The sequence below is a fragment of the Schistocerca americana genome, chromosome 9 (genome assembly GCF_021461395.2).
Source record: "Schistocerca americana isolate TAMUIC-IGC-003095 chromosome 9, iqSchAmer2.1, whole genome shotgun sequence".
Taxonomy (NCBI): Eukaryota; Metazoa; Arthropoda; class Insecta; order Orthoptera; family Acrididae; genus Schistocerca; species Schistocerca americana.
The window spans coordinates 42,812,762-42,831,860 of NC_060127.1; the positions used below are offsets into that span (position 1 = coordinate 42,812,762).

The window sequence follows — 19,099 nt, forward strand, 5'->3', positions numbered from 1 at the left end:
ACTGCAGCCTACATCCTTCTGAATCTGCTTAGTGTATTCATCTCTTGGTCTCCCTCTACGATTTTTACCCTCTACGTTGCCCTCCAGTACTAAATTGGTGATCCCTTGATGCCTCAGAACATGTCCTACCAACCGATCCCTTCTTCTAGTCAAGTTGTGCCACAAACTCCTCTTCTCCCCAATTCTATTCAATACCACCACATTAGTTATGTGATCTACCCATCTAATCTTCAGCATTCTTCTGTAGCACCACATTGGTCTTTCATACATGAGGCAATTGATTTTTATTTATGTAGACTGCCACGTGACACTTGGTCCTTGCTTATTTTTAGATTTGTGTCGGAGGTTTTTTTTTTGTTTTTTTGTTGAAGATCTCATTTCGCGGTCAGACACATATCTGAGGGCCCCTGTCATTAGTTATTATTGTCGGGGGATTTCCAAGTTAGGCCTCTATTTGTGCTGGTTCACCTGAGATAAGCGTCTAAATTTGACGATAGCTCACGAACTGTGGGTTGAGAATCTTCCAGTTAGCCATTTAGAATATAGTAGAACTGCCTCAGTCTCGATTTCTTTTTCTCTTCCTCGGGAGACTCCAAAACTCAGTGGAAATGTATGATTATGTATCCGATCTGGAGAAGAATGCTACATCATGCAAGACAATTATCTAGACAAAACTGTTTGTCCCTTTCCGTTTCCCGCTTGCGGCGGAGTCAGTCCACCTTGAACTACCTGTTCAGCGTACGCTCTCACGCGTTGTGGCCACAAGGCGTGGTGCGTGGAGGGAGGAGCTGTTACGTGGCGTGGCGTGGCGAGACTCGGCCGAAACCTGTCCTCGCTGACCATTCCTCCCAGCTGTTACCTCCGTCCCCCCCTCGTGCTCCACTCTTCCAAATCGCTCGCCACTGGAGTCAGTCCAGTCGACCTTCATCCACCGCCACACCTTCCGTTCTGGAACCGCCTATATATACTCGACGTCTGGACAGAGTCTTCAGCATTCGCACGCAGTCTTCATCTCAGAAGAGGCAGTTCACCCCTAACAACCATCAACCATGATGAAATACGTGGTAAGTGTCTGACAGACCAACAGGTATTTAGACGATAATCTTTGTACGTCAAACGCGATGCTGAACTCTCATAACGCTTGAGCAAAAATCTATCCAGTTTTCAGGGTCTCGCCGGAAAGTCTCACATAGATACAACGGTTTTAACTTGTTTACTATTTATTGATCCAAACGTATGAGGTTAGATTGCGACAAGGCATGAAAGGTAGCAGACACTGGGAACTAAATAGCACTCAGTTTTAAAAAGGACTGTGGGGGCACGCGGATGTTCATGTCACATTCTTACCCTTCGGTGGGACAATTGTCCCTAAAAGTCTGCCGGCCGGTGTGGCCGAGCGGTTCTAGGCGCTTCAGTCTGGAACTGCGCTGCTGCTACGGTTGCCGGATCGAATCCTGTCTCAGGCATGGATGTGTGTGATGTCCTTAGGTTAGTTAGGTTTAAGTAGTTCCAAGTTATAGGAGACTGACGACCTCAGATGTTAAGTCCCATAGTGGTCAGAGCCAGTTGAACCATTTTGAACATAAAAGTCTGAGAGTAACTAATTTTCACTGACATGGCGATGTTGGGACCAATAGGAAGGATGAGAGGTTAGAGCTGACGTTCCTTTGAAATCTTTACAAGTGGAACACAAGCTTAGCTGTGACAGAAATGTCGAAGGAACTCAGTCATGTACTTTTTGAGGGAATCATCTTAACATTTGTCTTAAAGGAGGCACCACGTAAAACGAATTTATCCTATAGAGGAAAAATGGTGGATCAGATCCCCATCTGGATCTCCAGATAGAAAGCGTTCAGACTACGATTGCAAAGATGAGGATGAAATATAATGATTTCCGAGGAATCAGAGCACAAAATCTTGGAAATTACTGTAGAGGAATGGAAAAATGGGTAGTAGAAATTACTGAATCTAACTGAAAAGATAATAGAGACTGCTGGTCATGCGAATATAGTATGACAGTAACATCGTCATCAGGAAATGTCAGCAAGTGTCAGCAGTGTTACAAATAGGAAGGAGAGTAATGGAACGAGTTGCTACAAGGACACAGTAGGTGTATTATTCGTATCCGTGTTTATGAAATTAGACAATGCTAAAGTCGAACAACGTGTGTTCTAATAGATCCAGAAAAAGTCAAACTGACGCTGGGAGGAACAGTGAAAGCGAAAAATTGAAGAGCAGTCAAGATACAGAATAAATAAAATAAATAATTCGTGTTCGCATATTTAAAGCAGAAACCTTTTTGGACAGCACACTTACTGATTAAGAACATCAGTTTATCTTAGAACTTGGCTATAAATTCAGTCTGCCAGTGCATGTATCCACATAAGCACTCCTAAATACTATTACACTAGCACTGACCGGAATAAAGGGTGTTATGGAGCATGCTACCATCAGCTTTATTGTACTTGGTCGTAGTGAAAGCACAAATGCATGAGTTTTCGTGAGACTTATTTTGAAAAATGCGGTGCCAAATTATTAATTCCATTACAACATTGGGGTTATAAAAGTTATTGGTTGCTGTTTAAGGAAACACTAACTTGTATGTGAGATGTCGTAGAAAATTTCTTTAGACAGTTTCTTTTCCTTTTGTTTTCTGACAAACAGTATACAATAAATATTAGTATCGTTGATAAGAGTTGTACATTCTATTTCTTCAGTTACAGATTAATATGGCTTCTCATATAACTTAACATGCAGTGCACTAGTTTTGATTCAAATAGGTGACCCAGATGTGGATTTGATCTGTGTGGAAAATTAACGATTGCTACTCTGGCACAATATCCAGCTTGAGTGTGGTTTTAGGCGATGTTTCAACATATTTTAGGCCAATATTAGATTGATTCCCAATGTGTATCTCAGAATATATGATATAGAAATATTAAAATATGATAATGCACGAGACGAAGTTTACACGATTCACAGATAGATGATGCAGATCAAATTCCTCCCCTAAGTTAATTGATAGCAATTGTGACAGAAAGGGTATCCAGCCTCAGTGATAAAACAGACACATCTTTCCCAAATCAAGAAACACAGCAGACCCTAAGCAAATGGAGAACGTTAATTTTCCTCCTGTTGTAGTCAAACAGATAATATTAAATGTAGCAGCCGTACAGGGACAAACAAAATGTAATTACAGGGTGAAGGTTATGGAACTATACGAAATAAAATCGTCATAACTTCTGAACGGTTTGCGTTAGAAACGCACGGTTGGTTGCAGGCCTTAATGGGAATTAGTAGGTGCCGTATGGTGCGGTTTAGCGACAAAGCCCACTTTCATTTGGATCGTTTCGTCAATAAGCAAAATTGGGGCATTTGGGTGACTGAGAATAGGCATTTCGCGATCGAGAAGCCTCTTCACTCTCAATAGGTGACTGTGTGGTGTGCAGTGTCTAGTCACGGAATAATCTGTGCTATATTCCATGATGTCACAGTGACTACCGAATGGCACATGAAGGTTTTGGAAGATTATTTCATCCCTATTATCGAAAGTGACACTGATTTCGACAAGATGTGGTTCATGCAACAAGGAGCTTGAACCCATCAAAGCAGGAAAGTGTTCTATATCGTGGAGGAGTACTTTGGGGACTGCTTTCTGGCTCTGGGGTACCCAGAGGCCACTGGCATAGGTCTGGATTGGCCGCCATATTCCCCGGATCTGAACACATGCGACTCCTTTTTGTGGAGCTATATTAAAGACAAGGTTACATCAATAACCCCAAAAACACTGCTGAGTTGAAATCAGCCATTCAGGAGGTCGTCGACAGCATCGATGTTCCGACACTTCAGCGGGTCACGCAGAAATTCGCTATTCGTTTGCTTCACATCATCGTCAATGATGGCAGGTATATCGAGCATGTCATTACCCTTATCCAAATATCTGCAGTGAGGTTTGCATGTTTAATAAAGTGTGTGTACATTGTAGTTTGTAACTAATTTACCTTTTTTCATATAGTTCAATGTTTGTCACCCTGTATGTATCATCTATCATATTATACAATAATAGCAGCTCAGTAATGATTGATAATGTGAGCCCAAGTATTAAACCCTGTGGACATTATGCGATTTTCCATGTACAGATTCAAAAATATGCTCTCTTTCATGCACAGCCAGACCAATTGAAATACTCGTCAGCTTCATAAGGTAATGTAATTTTTCCTGAGTCTGTAGTCCTAAAATAACGTTCCACACTTTGCAGGTCCTGGCCCTGTGCCTGTTCGCCGCCGTCTTCGCCGCTGAGGAGTCCGCCCCCAAGGAGAAGCGCGGCCTGGCCTACGCCACCGGCCTCGGCTACTCCGCCCCCCTGGCCTACTCTTCTGGACTCTACGGTGGATACGGATACGGGTACCCTGGATACGCTGCCGGCTACTACGGTCTCGGCTACCGCGGTCTGGGATACAGCGGCCTCGGCTACCACGGACTCGGCTACTATGGCGGTTACCACTACTAAATCCCACAGACTGATATCAATCCACTGTCCTGACAATCCATTCACTATCTTTGCCGATCCAAGTGGCATTCAGCGAGCCTAGTCCGCAAAATAACTGCCAAGTCATGTGTGTGTACTTGGCAGTCAGTTCCTTCCCCTGACTGCTGTGACAGTTAATAGCTCAAACAATAAAAACTCTTCTTTACTTTATAAATGTGTGGGTTTATTTTTATTTTTTATTTCTCCTTTTTCCCTTCTTCTCTCATTACCCTATTTTTTAAATTCCTATTTTCACTTATAAATACTTTTCTATGAGACCACTTTCCTGAACTACCAGCTTCTTAAAGCAAATTAGTAACTGATTCTGTGTTATAAGAACCCATGGATCGCATTAATTTGTTCTTAATATCATTTCTCAATGATACATACACGATAAATGACTTGAAACTTACACATCTTTCATTCTGAGAACCTTTCAAGACATTGGAACCAGATTTTAGGTATATGATTTACGTAGATAGTCCGTGTGGTTCACGTAAGTCTTGTACCAGGTAAAATACTGAATCAAGTATGGTTTTCTTTAGTGGAACAATACGCTTTTTAACAGCATTTGGATGGTCGTGAAAATACGAGTGCACAAACATAACGCTTGTTAGTTTTGATATCACGCTTATCACAAAAATATGTGCGAAATGTTCTAAAACTGAAGAGCAAAGTGGCTGGAAGCAACTGTTAAGATGCAAACAGTATCCAACGGGTCTCTCATTCCGTAACAGTGGCCTGCGCTACGAAGGTTTGACGTACTCGTATTTTCTCCTGGTAGTACTTGATACGACATTCACTGGTGTGCAAAACTTCAGAACGGAAATTCATTCGCATGATGTCTCACAGCCAAGTAACGCAACTCGAAGAAATTTGGAACATAATAGAAAGAACATCTACAGTATAGTGTAGAAGGTAATTGAAAGGCATACTCAGTGAGGCGAACAGAAGTGACACATTTATTCAGAAACAATAATTACATTGGAGTCAATGTGAGTTATGATTGCAAAAGGCAAGACATGTAATATCTACATCTACTTCTACACGGATACTCTATAATTCACAATCAAGTCTCTGGCAGTGGTTCACCGTACCACCTTTAGCTATTTCTCTACGGTTCCACACCCGAACAGTGCGAGGGAAAACAGAGCACTTAAATTTTTCCATGCGAGCTCTGATTTCCCTTATTTTATTATGATGATAGTTCCTCCATATGTAGGTGGGCACCAACAAAATGTTTTCACACTCCGAACACAAAGTTGCTGATTGTAATTTCACGAGGAGGTCATGTAGCAAGGAAAATCGTCTTTGCTTTAATGATTCCTACCGCAGTTCGCGTATCATGGCCGTACCATTCTCTACCCTACTAAGTGATAATACAAAACGAGCTGCCCTTCTTTGAACTTTTTCGATGTCGTCCGTCAATCCAATCTGTTGCGGATCCCACGCAGCATAGCAATACTCCAGAAGAGGGCGGACAAGCATAGTATAAGCAGTCTCTTTAGCAGACCTGTTGCATTTTCTGCCAGTAAATTGCAGTCTTTGGTTTACTCCCCCACAACATTTTCGATGCGATCGTGTCAGTTTAAGTTATTCATAACTGTAATCCCTAAGTGTTTAGTTGAATTTACAGCCTTTACATTTGTATGTGTGGTGTCACCGCCAGACACCACACTTGCTAGGTGGTAGCCTTTAAATCGGCCGCGGTCCATTAATATACGCCGGACCCGCGTGTCGCCACTGTCAGTGATAGCAGACCGAGCGCCACCAGACGGCAGGTCTAGAGAGACTTACTAGCACTCGCCCCAGTTGTACAGCCGACTTTGCTAGCGATGCTACACTGACGAAGACTCTCTCATTTGCCGAGAAGATAGTTAGCATAGCCTTCAGCTAAGTCAATTGCTACGACCTAGCAAGGCGCCGTATTCAATTGATATTTATTATATGAAGCATGTATTATCAAGAGCGAAGTTATACAATTATGGATTAAAGTTAAGTATTCCAGAAGCTACGTACTTTTCTTTATAGCATTCATTACGTACCCTGTTTCAGACCTCACGTCAGCCTGCGTGAGTTTAAGCGCGTGCCTTTCGGCTTCCTCTCATTGTGTCTAGGCTGTCTTGTCTAGACACAACAGTATGTTTTATCATGTAGGCGAAATTTGGCTGATTCTTTTCGGTACTCATGTGAATGACTCTTCATTATTTAGAGTCAGTTGTCACTTTCCATACCGTATAGATATCTTGTCGAAATCGTTTTTCAATTTGCTTTGTTCAACTGATGACTTTATAAGACGGTAACTGACAGTGTCATCTCAAACGATCTAAGAGTGCTGCTCCGATTGCCTCCTAAATCGTTTATGTAGACCAGAAACAGAAGTGCGGCTATAACACTTCCTTTGGGAACGCCAGATATTACTTCTGTTTTACTCGATGACTTTCCGCTAATTACTACGAACTGTGACCTTTCTCACAGGAAATCACGAATCCAGACGCACAACTGAGGGGATACTCCGGATGCACGCAGTTTAGTTACAAGTCGCTTTTGAGGAACGGCGTCAAAAGTCACTAATTCGTGAGTATGAGGAACTAATTGAGCTTCATAAGAACGATGTTTTTTGATTCCTTGCTATGTGTGAATAAATCGGTTTCTTCGAGGTAACCTATAACGTTCGAACACAGTATATGTTCAAAAATCCTACCGTAAATCGGCGTTAGCGATACGGCTCTGGAATTCAGAAGATTACTCCTACTTCCTTTCCCGGGTATTGGTGTGACTTATTGAACGTTCCAGTCTTTAGGTACGGATTTTTCGACGGGCGAAGTGCTAAGTATGGAGCTATTCTATCAGCGTACTCTGAAAGGAATATGACTGGTATACGACATGGACCGGAGGCCTCGCTTTTATTAACTGATTTAAGGTGCTTCGTTATCATCACGGCGAGCAATACATGTTCTGCAACCCGCTCGCATACTGGCCGCCAGGTTGGTGAAGGGTCTCCCCACCACATCCCATCCGTGCTCGATTGAATTTAAGTCGCGGGAATGCGCAGGCCAGTCTGTTCACCGAACATCCAAGACCTGCCCAGTAGGGCTACTGATAAAGAACCGATTTTTTTGACAAGACATCGATAAATATCGGTGCTGATCCTCGAAGTGGCAATATCGAGAGCCGATATTTTCATTTTATGTTATTTTTCTCCCAGTTTTCGATAAATATTTGCAATTGTAGTAGAACGTAATTTTACTTCCACTGTTTGAAAGAGTGTCACTACTTTTTGAGCTTTCATCACTTCCAGTCTTTCTTTTTGAGTCCGCAGCTTGTGGTCGTGCGGTAGCGTTCTCGCTTCCCACGCCCGGGTTTCCGGGTTCGATTCCCGGCGGGGTCAGGGATTTTCTCTGCCTCGTGATGACTGGGTGTTGTGTGATGTCCTTAGGTTAGTTAGGTTTAAGTAGTTCTGAGTTCTAGGGGACTGATGACCATAGATGTTAAGTTCCATAGCGCTCAGAGCCATTTGAACCATTTTTCTTTTTGACTGTATGAAGCAAACATACCTGACACAAAAGAAGAAGGAGTCAAACTGCACTGCCGGGTGGCGGTGGGAATAAACCAGAAGATTTCCGACGTGAAGAAAAAGAAAAGCAATTATTGTGCAATTTCTTTGGTATTCTACAAAAAGAGCTGCTGAAAACGATTAACAAAAATGTAAAAGACAAGATTGGTCTTAACGGTGGTCGGAGACGTGTGAGGGGAAATGCTGACGTAATCGGCGCTCGGCGTTCTGCGCTACGAACAAAAGCTGCAACATTTAGCTTCACCACGCGATTTTGAGGCCACAACTGCTAGATCGCTGGCGACGGCAGAAATGAAAAAATAGGGAAGTCGACATGAAGTGTTCCGGGACAAATGCGATACGTGAAGAAACCGAACTACGGACTCATCGGCCACCTTTTACTGTGTCACTTACGTGCAGTTACCATTGTTACCAAAGCGGTTGTCACCAGGCGTTAACGTGCATCGTTTTCCTTTCAGTTCTTGCTCTAAGAGGGGTTGACAGGCTCCTAGCATGTTGATGTGCAGTATATCCAATAATAATCAATCACTACGTGTACATGCAGCTCTAAAGCCTGAAATATATTTACAACGCCGGCCGAAGTGGCCGTGCGGTTAAAGGCGCTGCAGTCTGGAACCGCAAGACCGCTACGGTCGCAGGTTCGAATCCTGCCTCGGGCATGGATGTTTGTGACGTCCTTAGGTTAGTTAGGTTTAACTGGTTCTAAGTTCTAGGGGACTAATGACCTCAGCAGTTGAGTCCCATAGTGCTCAGAGCCATTTGAACCATATACACTCCTGGAAATGGAAAAAAGAACACATTGACACCGGTGTGTCAGACCCACCATACTTGCTCCGGACACTGCGAGAGGGCTGTACAAGCAATGATCACACGCACGGCACAGCGGACACACCAGGAACCGCGGTGTTGGCCGTCGAATGGCGCTAGCTGCGCAGCATTTGTGCACCGCCGCCGTCAGTGTCAGCCAGTTTGCCGTGGCATACGGAGCTCCATCGCAGTCTTTAACACTGGTAGCATGCCGCGACAGCGTGGACGTGAACCGTATGTGCAGTTGACGGACTTTGAGCGAGGGCGTATAGTGGGCATGCGGGAGGCCGGGTGGACGTACCGCCGAATTGCTCAACACGTGGGGCGTGAGGTCTCCACAGTACATCGATGTTGTCGCCAGTGGTCGGCGGAAGGTGCACGTGCCCGTCGACCTGGGACCGGACCGCAGCGACGCACGGATGCACGCCAAGACCGTAGGATCCTACGCAAACCGTCTCCATGAAGCTGGGCTACGGTCCCGCACACCGTTAGGCCGTCTTCCGCTCACGCCCCAACATCGTGCAGCCCGCCTCCAGTGGTGTCGCGACAGGCGTGAATGGAGGGACGAATGGAGACGTGTCGTCTTCAGCGATGAGAGTCGCTTCTGCCTTGGTGCCAATGATGGTCGTATGCGTGTTTGGCGCCGTGCAGGTGAGCGCCACAATCAGGACTGCATACGACCGAGGCACACAGGGCCAACACCCGGCATCATGGTGTGGGGAGCGATCTCCTACACTGGCCGTACACCACTGGTGATCGTCGAGGGGACACTGAATAGTGCACGGTACATCCAAACCGTCATCGAACCCATCGTTCTACCATTCCTAGAGCGGCAAGGGAACTTGCTGTTCCAACAGGACAATGCACGTCCTCATGTATCCCGTGCCACCCAACGTGCTCTAGAAGATGTAAGTCAACTACCCTGGCCAGCAAGATCTCCGGATCTGTCCCCCATTGAGCATGTTTGGGACTGGATGAAGCGTCGTCTCACGCGGTCTGCACGTCCAGCACGAACGCTGGTCCAACTGAGGCGCCAGGTGAAAATGGCATGGCAAGCCGTTCCACAGGACTACATCCAGTATCTCTACGATCGTCTCCATGGGAGAATAGCAGCCTGCATTGCTGCGAAAGGTGGATATACACTGTACTAGTGCCGACATTGTGCATGCTCTGTTGCCTGTGTCTATGTGCCTGTGGTTCTGTCAGTGTGATCATGTGATGTATCTGACCCCAGGAATGTGTCAATAAAGTTTCCCCTTCCTGAGACAATGAATTCACGGTGTTCTTATTTCAATTTCCAGGAGTGTATTTACAACGTACAGCCGATTTTTCTATAGGCCGTTAAGACAACATTTTCTCTTCGTTTTTATCGATACATTTTTACTTCTATATCTACAGCCAATAATGATACTTCTTTTTAAATATCAAAATATTGGATTCTAGGTACACTCTGTGATCAAAAATATGCGGACCACCAAAAACATACGTTTCTCATATTCGGTGCGTCGTGCTGCCACCTACTGCCAGGTGCTCCATATCAGCGACCTCTGTAGTCACTAGACATCGTAAGAAAGCAGAATGGGGCACTCCGTGGAACTCACGGACTTCGTACAGGTGATTGGGTGGCACTTGTGTCATACGTCTGTACGCGAGGTTTCCACACTCCTAAACATCGCAAGGTCCACTGTCTCCGACGTGATAGTGAATGGAAACGTGAAGGGACACGTACAGTGGAAATGCGTGCAGGCCGACCTCGTCTGTTGACTGACAGAGACCGCCGACAGTTGAAGAGGGTCGTAACGTGTAATAGGCAGGCATCCATCCTGATCATCACTCAGGAATTCCAAACTGCATCAGGATCCGCTGCAAGTACTACGACAGTTAGGCGGGAGGTGAGAAAAGTTGGATTTCATGGTCGAGCGGCTGCTTATAAGCCACATATGACGCCCTCGCTTGGTGTAAGGAGCGTAAACATTGGACGTTTGAACAGTGGAAAAACGTTGTGTGAAGTGACGAATCACGGTACACGATGTGGCGATCCGATGACAGGGTGTGGGTATGGCGAGTGTCCGGTGATCGTTATCTGCCAGCGTGTGTAGTGCCAACAGTACAATTCGGAGGCGGTACTCTTATGGTGTGGTCGTGTTTTTTTCATGGAGGGGGCTTGCACCCCTGGTTGTTTTGAGTGGCTCTATCACAGCACAGGCCTACATTGATGTTTTAAGCACCTTCTTGCTTCGAGCTGTTAAAGAGCAAGTCGGATATGGCGACTGCATCTTTCAACACGATCGAGCACCTGTTTATAATGCACGGTCTGTGGCGGAGTGGTTACACGACAATAACATTCCTGTAATGGACTGACCTGCACAGAGTCCTGACCTGAATCCTATCTTTGGGATGTTTTGGAACGCCGACTTCGTGCCAGGCCTCACCGACCGACATCGACACCTCTCCTCAGTGCAGCACTCCCTGAAGAACGGGCTTCCAGTCTCCAAGAAACCCAGCACCTGATTGGACGTATGCCTGCAAGAGTAGAAGCTGTCGTCAAGGCTAAGGGTGGGGCCGACACCTTACTGAATTCAAGGTAATGCATGGAGAGCTCCACGAACTTATGTCATTTTCAGCTAGGTGTCCAGATAATCATTAAGAGAGGGGCGACAAAATCGCTGTGAAGGCGACAGCGACCCAACGTCATCAAATTTTGTAAATAGTATAACAGTTTCTGACCGCAAATACGACAGGGTACCCAAAAGCACCGTAATTGTTTATCAAGAGCTCAATATTTATAAATTGTTTACGAAACAACCTTATCCCTTTCAAAATACTCTCCATTACCACAAATCCCACCGGTTTCCACTGCTACAAACATTTTTTGTACTCATCTTTATATATGGCTGATAGCTGTTCCCTCGTTTTTTTTCGACTTCTTCAACGTCTTCAAATCGGTATCCTTTCGTGCCGCTTTTCATGCGTGGAAATAAAAAAAGTCGCAAGGAGTTAGGTCAGGCGAGTAAGGTGCATGAGACAGCGGAAACATGCCATTTTTATCCAAACTCTGAATGAGCTACGCCCTTGACATCAAAGCAGCAAATCAGCATTGTTTTGATGTTTGATTTGACTTGTCAACATTTTTCGGACGTCTTTCACTGGCTTGACTGCTGCTTTGTTTGTGGGTCGCAGCCTTAACATCATGACTCATCACTAGTAATGACCTTTGAAAGAAAATCTGGATCAGTTTCAAGCTGTTGTTTCAAAGCACGACATGTTTCAACCCGACGTTCGTTTGACTGTCAGTCTGAACCGGAGGAACAAACTTGGCAGCAACTCTTTTCATTCTCAAATCTTCCGTTAAAATTCGCTGAACAGAGCTCCAAGATAATCCAGTAATACCAGACAGTTCTGTCGACGTTCTGTGAGCAAAAGCCCTCGCATTTTTTCAATATTTTCGTCGATTCTGGCAGTTGACGGACGTCCAGAAAGAGGTTTGTCATCAATAGACATGTCACCATTTTCAAATCGAACAACTCACTCGTACTCCTGAGTTTCTCCCATAGCCTACTCTTGGTAAGCTGTTTCCAACATTAAAACAGTTTCAGCAGCATTTTTACCGCGTAGAATACAAAATTTCTTAGCTACTCTTTGTTCACTTAAACTTGCCATCATAAAAAACGAAACAAGAAGAAGCAGCGCTAGCAAGAACAATCACTACAGATGAACATAACAAGCCAGGTCGACAACACAGGCGGCACCGACATGACAATGAGCCGCGCTATACACACCTAGCGGCACAAATGCGTACTACAGAAGCTCCGACCATCTTCACATTGATCTGTCTTAACTTCGTGAAGATGTTAAGTCTGAAGACGATCATTATGATTGAAACCGGTAGTTCAATGAACAAATATTTGCGATCATTGACAGTTGTGATGTCTACAAAATTTCGCCCTCAAGATCTGAAGAGCAGTGCAGATACTAGGGCAGCTACTACGTTGTGGATGGAACTATATGCGAACACCTAGCGTTATCAGAAGAGACTCAGGAAAACTATTTCGAATGTGTATAAATCCCCATGTATAAATCAACAGATTTTGTGGAGATAAGCAAACAGTCGAATGGATTGACATAACGATGGGTCTCGACATCGAAAGCACCATCATATGGGCTATCACGTGAGATTCGTGACTGAGTATGATGGAAGCAGAAGAAAGGAATGAAAATTTGTGGCACGGCGTGGACTGGAACGCAGGTTTCCTTGCTTACTAGGCTAACCATTACAGCATCTGAACACTGTAGTCAACATTGCTGCACGAACTACCAAAGTCGAGTGCCTTCCCCAACACAAACTTCATATCTTCAGCTTATTTCCCCCGCTATTTTTACCGCAGATAAAGATGAGACTTAAATGTCTCAGCGTAAACTTCAATTATAAGGACTGAAGATTTCTTGGTGAGTAGGACGCAGAAAGTTATCTTGCACGAAGGACCGATGTACAAGTAACTATCGGGTTGCCCCAGAGAAGAGTGTTCGGGCCCTTATTGTTCATATTGAATAATAATGGCTTTGTAGACTATATTAACAGTAGCTCAGACTTTTCGTAAAGGAGGCAGGGATCATAATGAATTACTGCCCGAAAGAAGGTGCACAAGTATTCATTCAAATCTTGGTAGCATTTCAAAGCGGTGCAATGACTTCCAACTCACTTTACATGTTCATAAACCTAAAACTGTGCACTTTACAAAACGGAAAAACCTAGTATTCTACGATTACTATATCAGTGAGCTACAGCAGATACGAGTCAAATCATACAAATAAGGGGTGCAACAATTTGTACGTGTATGGAATGGGACGATCACATACGCTCAGTCGTATATGCAGCAAGTTGCAGACTGTGGTTTATCACTAGAATAGTAGGAAAACGCAATCAGTCTACAAAGGAGATTGTACACAAAACACACGTGCGACCTATCCTACATTATCGCTCAAGTTTATGAGACGCATACCAAATAGGACTACCAGGCCATGATGAACGCATACAGAGAATAGCAACGCGTTTGTTTCACTCATGGGAGAGTGTCGTGAAGATCTACATTGCTAGACGCTTGTAGATAAACGCACACCATCCCGTCAAAGTTCGCTCAGAAAGCTTCCAGAACCAACTTGAAGTAACGACTCTAGGAATCCACCACAACCCCTATTTATCACTCGCTTAGGATTGGCGAGCACAATATCGGAATACTTACAGCGCATAGAGAGGCGTTTAAGCAAAAATTCATCCTAGGCTCCATATCTGAATGGAACGGCAAGAAGACGTAATGACTGATACAGTGTGTCATGCAGTTAACAGTGGTTTTCAGAGTATAGCTGCACATGTAGAATGAAAAAGGAATGTAAATACAAAAACACAAAATTGAATTTTTGTTGTTGTTATTGAGGCTTTCAGTTCGAAGACTGGTTTGATGCAAATCTCCATGCTACTCTATCCTGTGCCAGCCTCTTCATCTCCGAATAATTACTGCAACCTACATCTTTCTGAATCTGCTTATTGTATTCACCTCTCGGTCTCCCTCTACGATTGTTACCCCCCACACTTCCCTCCACTATTACATTGGTGATCCCTCGATGTCTCAGAGTGTGTCCTAGGACTGATACCTTCGTCTAATCAGGTTGTGCCACAAACTTCTTTTATCGCAAGTTCCATCCAGTACCTCCATATTAGTTACGTGATCTACCCATCAAATGTTCTGCATTCCTGTGTGGAACCACATTACAAAGGCTTCTACTCTGTTCTTGTTTAAACCGTTTATCGTCCGTGTTTCACTTCCATATAAACACTTTCAGAAAAGATTTTCTAACAGTTAAATTTAAATTCTGTGTTAACAAATCTCTCTTCTTCATAAACGCCTTTCTTCCTAAAACAAAAGAAAAATTTGGAATAGGAATTAAAGACACTATCCATTTAGTTCAACTGCTTTTCCAAGTCCTTTGCTGTCTCTGACAGAATTGCAATATCATCGGGAAACCCCAAAGTTTTTATTTCTTCTCCATGGATTTTGATTCCAACTCCAAATTTTTCTTTTATTTTCTTTACTGCTCGCTCAGTGTACAGATTGAATAACATCAGGGATATGCAACAACGCTGCCTCACTCTCTTCTCAATCACTCCTTCCCTTTCGTGCCCCTCGACTCTTATAACTGCCGCCTGGTTTCTGTACAAACTGTGTAGCCTTTCGCTCGCTGTATTTGACCACTGCCACCTTCAGAATTGTCGAAGAATAGTGTCGGCGCTTTCCGATACGTCGAATTCCTGATCATGGAGTGTTTAGGAAAGCTTTCAGCACACTGCGTGAAACAGATATTCTTCCAAGTTGCCACTTTTCTTTTGATCGTGCAGTTCTACGACAAATACAGGAAAAGCTACACAGTGTTGAAATGTCGCAGCGTAGTCCCACTACCAGCCCACGACGACTATCTACGCATTGGTGACAATGCCACACGACATGAATTTTATCACTAATTAAATGACCATCATCATTTGCTTCCATTAAAAGCCACGTAAACACGGAATGAAATCGACAAGACACGTGATAATCATTGATGGTAGCAGGAAAATCCAGACGCTATAGTGGAAACCAGTTTCCAAGTTCGTTTTCGATGAACCTTTGGTGGGACATGATCGGTCACATGTTGATACGTCAAGTCACTTTACAAAAGTGAATGAGGTGACAGAAGCAGTGGAGGGGGGGGGGGAGGGAGAGGGAAATTCATTTGCTGAACTCCATGAGTACATTGGTTTGACCACGCGGGCAGCAATGTACTTCCAGCATGAAGAAACGTCTACACACTTTACCAGACGTGTGAGGGAACATCTCAACCACACTTACCCTAATCGCTTGATTGGTCATGTGGGTACAGCTAACTGGCCACCAAGATCGCCAGATCTAAGGTCATTCGATTTTTGTTTATGGAGTGGGATGAAGTCTGAGATATAGTACGGATGGTGAGTACACGAGATGAACTGCTTGGCTGTATTATCGACAGTGCTCCCCTCTTTAACGGAACGTGTTGAGGCATTCAGAGAAGGATCACAAAATTTCTCCTAAGAGTACAAAAATGCACTGAAGCTGACGCTCAGATTTAGAAAATTTATTTGAATGCTTTGTGTTTGTCCTTCCGGACATGTGCGAAATAACAGACACCACGCATTGACGTAATTGATTCGCCTAGATGAACGATGAATCAGCCTTCTTCAGTGCGGATGCACAAATACGTCCGATCTCTGGTGGGAATCTAAGAATAACGAAGAGGAGTCAATGGACAGGGACTGCGAATAGGGGGGAATGTGAATCGGTCATGAGGCGTGCTGAGATAGTCCATACAGCTGCAATAAACACTGTACCCGCGTGTCGCAATGGATAACTACACTACTGCACATTAATATTGCTACACCAAGAAGAAATGCGTACGATAAACGGGTATTCAGTAGACAAATATATTATACTACAACTGACATGTGATTACATTTTCACGCAATTTGGGTGCATAGATCCTGAGAATCAGTACCCAGAACAACCACCTCTGGCCCTAACAACGGCCTTGATACGCCTGGGCATTGAGTCAAACAGAGCTTGGATGGCGTGTACGGATACAGCTGCCCATGCAGCTTCAACACGATACCACAGTTCATCAAGAGTAGTGAATGGCGTATTGCGACGAGACAGTTGCTCGGCCACCATTGACCAGAAGTTTTCAATTGGTGAGAGATCTGGAGAATGTGCTGGCCAGGACAGCAGTCGAACATTTTCTGTATCCAGAAAGGCCCGTACAGGACCTTCAAAATGCGGTGTGCATTATCCTGCTGAAATGTAGGGTTTCGCAGGGATCGAACGAAGGGTGGAGCCACGGGTCGTAACACATCTGAAATGTAACGTCCACTGTTCAAAGTGCCGTCAATGCGAACAAGAGGTGACCGAGACGTGTAACCAATGGCACCCCATACCAACACGCCGGGTGATACGCCAGTATGGCGATGACGAATACACGCTTCCAATGTGCGTTCACCGCGATGTCGCAAACACGGATGCGATCATGATGATGCTGTAAACAAAACCTGGATTCATCCGAAAAAACGACGTTTTACCATTCGTGCACCCAGGTTCGTCGTTGAGTACACCATCGCAGGCGCCCCTGTCTGTCATGCAGCGTCAAGGGTAACCGCAGCCATGGTCTCCGAGTTGATAGTCCATGCTGCTGCAAACTTCGTCGAACTGTTCGTGCAGATGCTTGTTGTGTTCCAAACGTCCCCATCTGTTGACTCAGGGATCGAGACGTGGCTGCACGATCCGTTACAGCTATGCGGATAAGATGCCTGTCATCTCGACTGCTAATGAAACAAGGCCGTTGGGATCCAGCACGGCGTACCGTATTACCCCCCCCCCCCCCCCCCCGAACCCACAGATTCCATATTCTGCTAACAGTCATTGGATCTCGACTAACGCGAGCAGCAATGTTGCGATACGATAAACCGCAATCGCGATAGACTACAATCCGTCCTTTATCAAAGTCGGAAACGTGATGGTACGCATTTCTCCTCCTTACACGAGGCACCACAACAACGTTTCACCAGTCAACGCCGGTCAACTGCTGTTTGTGTATGAGAAATCGGTTGGAAACTTTCCTCATGTCAGCACGTTGTAGGTGTCACCACCGGCGCCAACCTTGTGTGAATGCTCTGAAAAACTAATCATTTGCATATCACAGCATCTTCTTCCTGTCGGTTAAATTTCGCGGCTGTAGCACGTCATCTTTGTGGTGTTGCAATTTTAATGGCCAGTAGTGTAACTGCCTCATAAACGTCGGAACGGTAGCACAGAGTGTTCAGCAGGCCGAGCGGTTCTAGACACATCAGTCGGAACTGCGCTGCTGCTACGGTCGCAGGTTCGAGTCCTGCCTCGGGTATGGAGGTGTAAGTTGTCCTTAGGTTAGTTAGGTTTAAGAAGTCTAGGGGACCGATGATATCAGATGGTAAGTCCCATAGTGCTCAGAGCCATTTGATCCATTTGCCGGCCGATGTGGCCGAGCGGTGCTAGCCGCTGCATTCTGGAACTGCGGGACCACTACGGTTCCAGGTTCGAATCCTGCCTCGGGCATGGATGTGTGTGATGTCCTTAGGTTAGTTAGGTTTAAGTAGTTCTACGTTCTGAGGGACTGATGACCTCAGATGTTAAGTCCCATTGTGCTCAGAGCCATTTGAACCATTTGAACCATTTGAACAGAGTCTTCGGTCAGAGGGTTCGCTGCCCTCTGTAATGAAAAAGAGAGTTAATGGATCAACGATGAATTTGAACAAGGGTCATGGGACGTCCACCCCGAACAAATATAACGAACAAAATTAGGTAAAAAAAAAGTAAATACGCAGGAGATCCTAGGTTCGTATCCGGGTGCAGTACACATTTTCACTCGGAGCCGCTGATTCCGCGTAATGTTCCCCTGCAGCTGACAGCAGTGGTTCCGTTCAGTTTACATATATAATTCGGAAATTTGTTGTGAAATGTACAACAGCTGTACTGTGACGTGTATGATAGTGCTTAGAGGTAAATGCGTTAAACATAGGTACTTTTCGTTTGATACTGATGTGTGATGTAATATTTACCAGGAGATCTCGAGGATTGTCTGGTTTCTGGCATTTTGTCGCTCGTTTAGCACCACCCAGGGAGAAAGTACACTTGTACGGGAGTACAAATAACTATAGAAAAAAATCTAGCCTCCCTGTTCACTCTGATATTCCAAGCATCAGCAAAGGTAGGCTTCGCTCCCGTCACACGCCAATGGAAACCGCAAGAATGCAATTTGGAAAGAGCTTTAATACTGATGACTACTAGAGACACACAAGGCAGATTTATGTTAATAAAGAATAGCTTAAGATGCCACGGATATCGGCCACGCAACCTGACTTTGAATTGCCACGTGAGACATGGTCGGTTCTCAAACGAATGAGAATCAACAGTGGAAGGGGTTCTGATTCTCTGCACAAGTGGCAGAAAATAGATTCAACAAGATGTGACAGTGGCGCTGAAAAGCAGACTGTTCGCCATGGAGTTCGCGAATGTCCGCTGAGAGCTTTCTCCACACGTATTATAAAAATGTGTGTATGCATGTACTTGTGTGTATGTGTATATGTGTGTGTGTGT

General features: G+C 44.7%; 1 protein-coding gene across 1 annotated transcript; it reads left to right on the plus strand.

The window, feature by feature from the left end:
• The first annotated feature begins 906 nt into the window (after nucleotides 1-906).
• On the plus strand, nucleotides 907-4,703 carry LOC124550965 (cuticle protein 6.4-like). The gene is made up of 2 exons (XM_047125783.1): nucleotides 907-1,064; nucleotides 4,259-4,703. The coding sequence occupies exons 1-2, from the start codon at nucleotides 1,050-1,052 to the stop codon at nucleotides 4,508-4,510; spliced, it is 267 nt and encodes an 88-aa protein (XP_046981739.1). The 5' UTR covers nucleotides 907-1,049; the 3' UTR covers nucleotides 4,511-4,703.
• Nucleotides 4,704-19,099: the final 14,396 nt, after the last annotated feature.